The sequence below is a fragment of the Maniola hyperantus genome, chromosome 20 (genome assembly GCF_902806685.2).
Source record: "Maniola hyperantus chromosome 20, iAphHyp1.2, whole genome shotgun sequence".
Lineage (NCBI taxonomy): Eukaryota > Metazoa > Arthropoda > Insecta > Lepidoptera > Nymphalidae > Maniola > Maniola hyperantus.
In genome coordinates this window covers 9224867-9234705 of record NC_048555.1, presented here as the reverse complement: position 1 = coordinate 9234705, position 9839 = coordinate 9224867, and the positions used below count along the sequence as shown (strand labels likewise).

Genomic DNA, 9839 nt, shown 5'->3' with positions numbered 1-9839 from the left:
ATGCAGGAAACGTAGATAGAGTAATAAAGCTAGATACAGGAACGTTTGCTTTCTCATTCACACTAAAAAGAGAGCACAGATAAAGTCACTAATGTGATAAAGAGACGCAGCTAACCTATTTTTTGTCATTTATCGTGTAACCGATTTTTTTCAAGAATACATTCAAGGAATGCAACTTTAGTTGCAAAAGAAACCATGAGAATTCCTGGCGTAATCGTATTTCTCATTAGTTATTTACTTGTTTTTACATAAAAAACGTTTAATACAAATATTGCTGATCGGTAAATACAAATATTGACTACTAAACAATGGTAATAATTATTGTCGTGTTATTCATCGTTCCGTCGTGCTATCGCTATCCCATACGCGGTTACACATTACTTTAATCTACCTTTTTTACTCAATCTACGGCAGAATAGTAGGCACAGAGTACATTGAATATATGATAGTAGGCAAAAAAAATTGTCTGTAGAAAATAGAAAAAAAATAAAATTTAAATAATTATAAAAAGAAGAAACAAAAGGGTAGTGTAAATTAATGTAATTAAAAATATATGCTTCGCTGATTACATACACATAGTTCATGTGATTTTATAGCAAATAATATTTTATAACAGCTGTTTATCTAGATGCTGCAAAATATTGTTTGGCTCAAAACGATTTTACTCGTAAGCTATTGTTTTGTTTATTAATTATTATTATTGTATGTTTACATTTGTTGTTATTTATTTACTAGTACCATATGAGTGCAGAGATTAATTATTAATACTTAGAATATGTATCTTGTTACAAAAAACTTCGTTGTGGCCTAACTACAAAGGTGTTTCTGTGTGTGAGCTGGTTTCACGTGATCTATTTGAGTTGGAGGCTGTCCGAATCGCTGGAAGTCTAGACATGCCGCTAACAGCGGACGTCGCGGCACAGCAAGTGCAGGTAAAGTACAACAGAACTTATTTACATTAGGTTACACTTGTTTGATTCTCAATTTGCTAACATTTTATTGCTAGCATTACATTGATTCCAGCACCTTGGAACCCCAACGTCTATCGGTTGTCAGGTGCTGGAATAGCGACCTCGCACCGGATGACGCAGCGTTGAAAGACCCCACTAGGTAGACGGACGACATCAAACGAGTCGCAGGGAGCTGCTGGATTCAGGCGGCGCAAGACCGTGGCGTGTGGAAATCCCTACAAGAGATTTATGTCCAGCAGTGGACATCTATTGGTTGATGATGATGATGATGATGATTACATTGATAAGTCTATTTTTGGTTGTTCTAGATCTTAAACTAAGTTAGATCATCAATTTGCCTCTCTATTATCTATGTATAATCACTTTAAATATTATAGTAAAATTATATTTAAAAAAAATAATAATTAGTAAACAGGTTCTCACCTAACTAATGCCTACCCCGGCTATGTCCCCTACGTCACTCTTCACTGGAGAGTTCTATCACGGAAAATAAAAGAGTCCCCAAGGGATTGTCAAATACGTAAATCTACGCGAACGAAGTCGCGGGCATCAGCTAGCTTGTAATAAATAAAAATTGTTGCAGGAGCGCTTAAGGTCATTGCACAGGTTGATATATGACATAGAATCAGAGAGGACACATAATGAGCAGTGCATTGACTCCATATTGAGAGCTGAGAAGTCCACTGAATCTTCATCATCTGCCGATGATTCATCCAGCTCTTCACAACAGGTTTCTTTTATTTAATCCATACTAATATTATAAATGCGAAAGTGTGTCTGTCTGTCTATCTGCTAGCTTTTCACAACCCAACCATTCAACCGATTTTGATGAAATTTGGTACAGAGTTAGCTTACATCCCGGGGATGGACATTTTGTCCCGGAAAATTAAAGAGTTCCCGCGGGATTTTAAAAAACCTAAACACACGTGAACGAAGTCCTGGGCATGACCTAGTTAAAAATATGTTTCATAGTGTATCTTCTCTATGGACCTCTGATGTCCAATACAAAAACTTAACTGTCACATTTATTCCTCACACAGTTGATATTTGGTCATTTTTGGTTTTGTTGTATAGAATAGAATAGATAACAATATATTTTTATTCAAGTAAACTTTTACAAGTGCTTTTGGATCGTCAACTAGTTTAATTTACCACTGGTTCGGAATGCCGTTCCTGCTGAAAAGAACCAGCGAGAAACTCGACGGTTGCTCTTTTCTTAGTAATCAATTTACAATATTATTATACAACATAATATAAAAATGCTAAAATACAAATGGTACTCAGAATGCCATATGCCAAATTGTTATCATTGTAAAACAAAAAAAAAACTGAACTAAATTAACTTATTAGGTACAATATAATAAGGGTGTACAAATAAAAATCACTGTAGGTATATATACAGTAATCAGTAAATTAACTTGTTTTCAGCAAATGCAGTTAAAAAGTTTATACAAAGCAGGGCTCACTGCAGCTGAGCAGGAAGAGAGAGTGCTCCGGGCTGCACTGTCGAGAATTTATGAAATACGATCCATTAAGAATGAGAGAAGGATCCAGGTTTGTTTTTTTGTTATTCTTTAGAAATATGTCAGCATATTTTTAGTTTTTTCAATTATACAGTTTTCTGTTCTTTTTTTATTTATTTATTTATTATTATACCATATCTTATCATATTATATCTTATTTGAAAGTCTAAAAATTCTATGCACCATCATAGTACTTTATCTGAAGAATAGAGTTTTTGGTGTTTCCAGTTTCCGCATACCTTAACATGCATGTTTCCTAATCTATGTTCTGTCCAAAATATCTATATACAAGTAATATTAAATCACAAATAGTTATTCATGATTTACTAGATGATACCCTCTCCACTTAGGGATGATTTATACCAACATATGGCTGGCGCGGGCCGTGCCACGTATGAGGCGCGGACGAGGCACGGATACAAAACATCACGAACATTTCAAAATGTTCGTGGTGTTTAGAATCAGTGCCTCGTCCGCACCTTGTACGTGGCACGGCCCGCGCCCGTTACGTGCTGTCATAAATCATCACTTAATCTACATGAATTTAGGTTTATAAAATTTCTCATCAATAGCAAAAATCGATGATGGATTTATAAATATTTTTTCGTTTTAGGCTCGACATGCAGGCAACAAAGAGACCATAGGCTGTGGAGCCCTAATGAAGATGTTGCTAAGTGCGGCACAGACCTTACCCCTGCACGTGGGGCGCGTGGGCGAGCGCGCGCCCCCTCTGTGTGGAGCTATACCAGCAGACCCAGGGCATATAGCGCGGCCCGGGGACGCTGTGGCAGCCCTGGTCAGAGTTTCTGAGAAAGAGGAGAACTGGATATTGGCAGAGGTAGAGAATTCCCATCTCCAATTGTCCTATAGGTCTCTGCCACAGATCACCTCTCACGAGTTTCAATTCGTCTTTCAATGTTGAATGTTATCTTTATCTTTGACACAAATCATCTTCTCTCATATGATGGACCAGATGTGTTGGTTTTAATATGGCATCTGTGGCATACATACTGTGGCACAACAGACGGAAGTGCGGAAACCAGCCCATAGTGAAGATATCTGTGGCATGTGGAAAGCAACATGGCTAACGCCGAGTGTTGGTTTGGGATAACATCTTGGTTATTCTTCTTTAATTTACATTGATGATATTTAAAGCTTCTCGAATATGCCATTTCAACAACTGTTAAGGAGATTTTCTTCAATGATTCTTTTGCAGGTGGTCAGCTGGCTACCAGCTCAAGGCAAATACGAAGTGGACGATATAGACGAGGAGCAGAAGAACAGGCACGTGCTGAGCAAGCGCCGCGTCGTGGCACTGCCGCTGATGCGTGCCGAGCCGCGCACGGACGAGCACGCGCTGTTCCCCAAGGGCGCCGTGGTGATGGCACTGTACCCGCAGACCACGTGCTTCTACCGCGCCGTCGTCAACCGCCTGCCCGCCTGCGCGGCCGATCCCTATGAAGTGCTGTTTGAGGTACTACGAGTAACCCCCCGTTCCCACTTGTCGTTTGTCGTTTGCTGTTCCAGTGGCAGTACATTTTGACACAAAATAGGTTTCCGACAATAGCTTCATATAAAGTGTTCTGCCACTGGAACACCAAGCGATAAACGACAAGTGGAGGTAACCAGGCTCCGTCACTTGGTCACGTCACCCGAGATGCGGCGCGAGCCGCTGGCGCCTTCCAATCCCTTCTATCTCATGAGAGAGATATATACATAAGAGAGAGATACGTCATAAGAAAAAGAGAGAGAAAGATGAGAGTTATAACGTTAGTTGTAGAACTATTCAAACAAGAACAAAGGGGACACTTGACGGCAACATTAGTTCCGATTTTCGCGACAATATGTCAAAAGAGCCTTATCGCAATTTGTTAAACTTGCATTGCAGTGCTGTGCGAGTTGATTTACACTTTATTAATTCGTAACAAGAGTGTTTGCGTATGTTCTGTAACATTTGTTTGTTGTGGCCAGGACTCGTCGTACGCGGACGGGTACTCGCCGGCCGAGCGCGTCGCGCAGCGGTACGTCATTGCTATAAAGGAAGGCAAGGTGAGCACAGGCTGTATTCAGGCATACACAAAATGATATAGAAGTATGTTGATAGCTGATAACCACGGCAACTAAATATACTAATACGTATACGCGAAATATATTATACGAATATAAGCGAAACTGTCTGTTACTGTTGGTTTTTCACGGCCCATCCGTTTATAACGCGTACGATCTGAGCAAGGACTCCCATATTTGATCTGTGTTAACTATCATCTCATAAGTACGGTTTATTTGACACTAGATGATGCCCGCGATGAAAAAATCTGACTGACGCTAGAGGTCAACGATCTTTGCGTAAATAGGCCGCTCGGAGTAAATGCCGCGTTGTAGGTGGGGCATTGACCCGAGTTTTGAATGATAAACATTGCGGGTTTGAAAAATACTATATCACTAAAACTACATAATGAGGCAAATGGTTATTGGTATTGGATCGTGTTTAGGATAGTATAACAATTGTGGCTAATTCCATTGTACACAATCTCTAAACTAAACTAAAAAGGCACGTCTAAATCTATTGCTATCCCTTTCATAGTGTTGCTTGCGGAAAATGATAGCACTAGATTTAGGCCTGTCAATTTAGTTTAGTTTAGAGATTGTGAACAAGAGAATCAGCCCCATTAACGGCCTAAGTTTTGCTAGCATTCTGGTTAGACCCTGTATATTCCGTGGGCTTGACCAACCGTGTGCTTGCAGGGGCGCGGCACCTGACACTCGCGCTCGGCCCCGCCCTCCGCGCGCTCGTCGCCGCTGTCCACAGACTCGCTGCTGGACCTCTAACTGCGACACTGGCATACAATGCGTTCTAACTAAGAACAGAAAGGTGTTCTCCAATGTTGTACATATACAGCGATCACGCAATCATCCGATCCGAATCCGTGAAAATACGGATAAAAAAGATATCAACGACATTTAATCTATAAATATATAAAAGAAAAAGTGACTGACTGACTGACTGATCTATCAACGCACAGCTCAAACTACTGGACGGATCGGGCTGAAATTTGGCATGCAGATAGCTATTATGACAACATATTTTCACGTACTCGGATCGGATGAGTGCGTGATCGCTCTTAGGCTGAGATCTATAAAGCGTACTTTGACTTAGCTCAGACTTAAGACGGAGTTAAAACGGGACAGACTGATGCAGAGATATAAGTCTGTCTCGTTTTAACTTTGTTGTAAGTCTGAGCTAAGCCTAAGTGCGCTCTATATATTAGGTTTGAGCTTCAGTTGGAAACATTTTGATTTGTTTAATATATTTTTTAAGGTTTCAATCAAATGTTCGTAGAACTACGACCTAGTTATAATAGTGCACCAAAACAAGTGGGCCAATCTGAATACGAGGCGTATGACTGCGCATTTTACAAAAAGATCTCCGGGCTTTGTGTGTCTAATCCTTAATAACTCGCAAACCGCCATGTTGCAACTTCGGACTGGACTATATGTATTTGTTTTGCTATCACAAAAATAATGTAAAAATATTACGTCTGTAGAGTATGCGTCCTGATCGTAAGATCGTTTCTTTTCTTTTTTTTGTAAATCTACCTATGCAGGCTGTTATATTTAAGTATCTACATAAGATAAACAAATATGTAAGTAAAATGTAGAAATTGTAAATAAGTAAAGATTGATTTTTATGTTGTAACCATGTTGTAGCGCAAATTGCTAATGCACGTGGCCGCCATTTTAGTGATGACAGCACTAGACTGAAGTTTTGAGCTGATGGTATATTTTTATTTCGGCTGACGTCAAAATGACGTCATTTCAATGTTAATAAGACATGGTTCCAGCGCAATGTGAGCGCAATATATCATTAGATTCACATTGAACCAAAACTTAATAAAGTTAACCAGACGTCATCTGTCAATAATAATCTACTGCACTGCCACCAAGTTATCTGTTCAGGTGACAGCGTCGCTAAGCTAGTGGCCAGTTTGGCATTGCTATTATTAAGGAATTCATTAAGAAAAACTGGAATTAAAATTCTTTCAACATAGCTTAAGATTCACTATAGCATAATATATTGCAATACTAAATGCTCGCGACTGCGTCCACGTGGATTTTAAAATGGCGGCTGACGCGGCTCTAGTTCCAATTTCGTCCACCAGATTAGTTGGTGGCACTATAATCATGTCTATCTGTCAATCTATGTCTCCGCTGCGCTTCTATAGACAAGCAACCTATATTGGACTTAATCAGTAGAAGGTTGTTTATTGTCTATATGGTTTCTTATGAACTCTGGATGCCGTAAAGTAGTAGTGTTTTCTTTTATGTAATAAATAAAGCATTCAAAATAGTTTGGATTTTTTACTGTTCACTTGTACATAATAATTTATACAGTACCTATCTAACAGGTCGAGGTATATTCAAAATTTAAGTTTTCAGCAAAGTATAATTACATGGTTTTCTCATTGTAATACTAGTGATGCATCGATTTTGATGTTTTTCTCTGAACTAAATGTAGGGTATCTGCATCTTTTTCTTTTTAATACTAACAATTGGTTTTTAGTACTACTCTACCTAAACCTATGCTCAAGACTGGCACCAAAACCTAAGTCGCGAGGTTTGATAGTTTTAAATTAAATTAAAGTCGTGTCCTTTTCTTATATTAGCACTGGTAAAATAAAAAGCAAATACTATAAAAGTTGCGATCAAAATCAGTGCCAATGTGAAAACTAAAATTGCGAATATACCTACGATTTTTATGCCTTGATATATCGGATAGCCTCCATTTTGTAGTAATAGTTTGTGATGGAAAAGACGGGCCGAATTGAGAACCACCTCCTTTTTGGAAGTCAGTTAAAAATTACATCTAATCGGTTTAGTAGTTTTTGAGGATAGAGTAATTCTGTCTTTGTCGTTCAGTTGCTGGACTTCCAGGTGAAATAGAAAATGAAACAAAAAAGTATATTTTTAATATTTTTTATTACATACTAGGAAGTAAAATCTACATAGAATACATGATAAATGGTCCGAAATATACAGTCATTTAATTTCGATTGTGGGTTTAAACGCATTTGATTTAACTCTTCTGATTTTCACTTACAAACTAGGAATAAAATAATATTAATGGAAGCAAAATAAAATAGATTTAAGACTGAACTGCGCAGTCGGCAAAAATAAAAAGGAACTCCTTCTAGGTAACGTGTACCTAAGATAAACATTTAAAAGTTTGCAAACATTCATTTCACAATAAAATAGAATGAAAATATGAATCTGTTTTTAGCAACCATTAAAATAGCTTTACTGGGTAAGCTTTTAAGCTTTTTTAATATTGTTATATACAAAAATTACTACATTGGTAAACTAAAAATCTTTAATACCTATATCAAATAGGTAAATTCAAAACTGGCTCCGCAAACTGTTCTTACTGAGGCGTATCGCTGTGATATTCAAATCTAAGCTATGTGGAACAGACTTATAAAAGCTGTCATGTTATAATTATTATATAAAGGTGGATCTACACCTGCGCACGCGCACGTACCGTACACACGACGCGAATCGAACGATACATCACTGTCGCAAACGACTATATTGTTTCTACCCTCTCCCAAAAACTCACGAACATATTCACGCAAACCACTCGTGAACACGTCCACATTATGTTGTTATGATGTGCGTCGTGTGCAAGGTTCAAGCGCGTGCGCAGGTGTAGATTAGCCTTAACGTCAATAAATGTCCTAGTGCTATCATTTCAACATCATAGCGAATAAGGTGCGCGATTGCGGGAGAGTGACAGCTACAATATCACGATCGCAATCATCACTGATTGGTTAACGCTCGCTCACTATTGGCTACAGTGCATTGTTGCAACAAGAATCGCACAAATTCAGCCAATCAGAACAATTGAGATTGTAATAATGATTGATGCAGGTTTTAGACAATCGGCCTAAAGGTTACCTATCACTTTCATGAGATGACGTAGTCTATCAATACTGATTGGCTTACTCTCAGTGGACAAAGCTATGATCCTAGAACGAATTTACTCCAAAATCTTAATTCGTTTTCGTGTCGGTATTATTTAGCATTATTGGGAAAGGAACCCAAAGGTTTGTTTTATTAACAAATTTTTCGATCACATTAAAAATTAATAAAATCCATTAATGTTCATACAAAAAGTTTACCCAAAGGGCGTTGTCTGTCGATGTATGGTGGGGTTCGACATGATATTAGGTTTTTAAAAACTAAAAACTCGTTCTAAGGATGGCCGGTAAGTAGGGATGGTCGTAAGAACAACAACACAGCCAATACATAACTTACTAACTAAAAAGCAATGAGCAATTTTAGATAATATGGCATATTAACACAATAAACATCCACATAAATAAGATATGAGATCAATATACTTCATTTGTGTACTTGGTGCAATCTCTAAACACCTTTTATTCATTATTTGTAACATTTACAATTACAATCAATGGATTCATACTAGAGATGTTACGGACGTTTGATTCCGATTCCGAAAGTTCGGAACTTCCGATTGATTTGCAGATTCGATTCCGATAAATTTTAATCAGAAGTTATATCGGAGGTCGAATATGCTGATGCTGCTATATTTCACTACTAGTATACTGTTAAGATTTTTAATTGGTTCTTATTTTCAACACTCAGGTTATACACAGGTGATAATAAGATATAACTGATGAATGTGTGTAATTTTATGTTCTTAGACATGTGTTTTATTTTAACACCTCTTTCTGCCTGCGCCTCCGATTCCGAGAAACGAAATTAAAAACTCCGCTTCTGAATTCGGCTAAATAACCACTTCCGTAACATCCCTGATTCATACCTTGGTGCTGATTCGCATGACACTTCTCTAAACTGATTCATTCATTGTTACATCCGAGACATTTAAAACTTTGGGTAACATTCTTTCGTAATGTTTGTATTAAAAAGAAATTGCATGATTTTTACAAATTTAACAACTAAAATCAATGAGTTGTACATATTTTCTCCAACTACCACGATAACTTACTGATTAATATATAGGAAAAAAACAAAAAGGAAAGGTAAAGGTTAACGTCCAATAGATCACCGAATTGAATCGTAAGTGATTCGTTTATCGTGGTTACACGCATTGAAAATATCATCATCATTAATCCCATCGTCGGCTCACTACTGAACACGGGGCTACTCTCAGAATAGGCTAGTTGACACTTTTTTTAAGTAGGTCTTAAATGGTTAATATTTGTCCTATTAGATCAAAAAAATTAACACTATATTTTTTTGCGCCCTAAAAACCGTAAAACTTTAATTTAAAAATATATTTTTCTTAGACAGGTGAAAACACTGT

The 9839-nt window shown here is 37.6% G+C and overlaps 1 protein-coding gene across 2 annotated transcripts; it reads left to right on the top strand.

Moving 5' to 3' along the window:
* The first annotated feature begins 436 nt into the window (after window positions 1-436).
* Sgf29 (SAGA-associated factor 29) lies at window positions 437-6843 on the top strand. Of its 2 annotated transcripts, none has more exons than XM_034979233.2 (8): window positions 437-667; window positions 820-932; window positions 1555-1701; window positions 2400-2525; window positions 3108-3332; window positions 3711-3968; window positions 4466-4543; window positions 5240-6843. In XM_034979233.2, exons 2-8 carry the CDS (start codon window positions 894-896, stop codon window positions 5252-5254), a joined length of 888 nt encoding a protein of 295 aa, XP_034835124.1. In that variant the 5' UTR covers window positions 437-667; window positions 820-893; the 3' UTR covers window positions 5255-6843. The 2 variants fall into 2 exon arrangements, with proteins under 2 accessions (XP_034835124.1, XP_069361465.1); XM_069505364.1 differs by having other exon boundaries at window positions 437-702.
* The last annotated feature ends 2996 nt before the right edge of the window (window positions 6844-9839 follow it).

Coding starts and splice junctions, on each gene's coding strand:
- Sgf29 (XM_034979233.2), top strand. CDS start 894: ATGCCGCTAACAGCGGACGTCGCGGCACAGCAAGTGCAG. Junction 2,526..3,107: donor AGAATGAGAGAAGGATCCAG/GTTTGTTTTTTT, acceptor TTTTCGTTTTAG/GCTCGACATGCAGGCAACAA. Junction 3,969..4,465: donor CCTATGAAGTGCTGTTTGAG/GTACTACGAGTA, acceptor TGTTGTGGCCAG/GACTCGTCGTACGCGGACGG.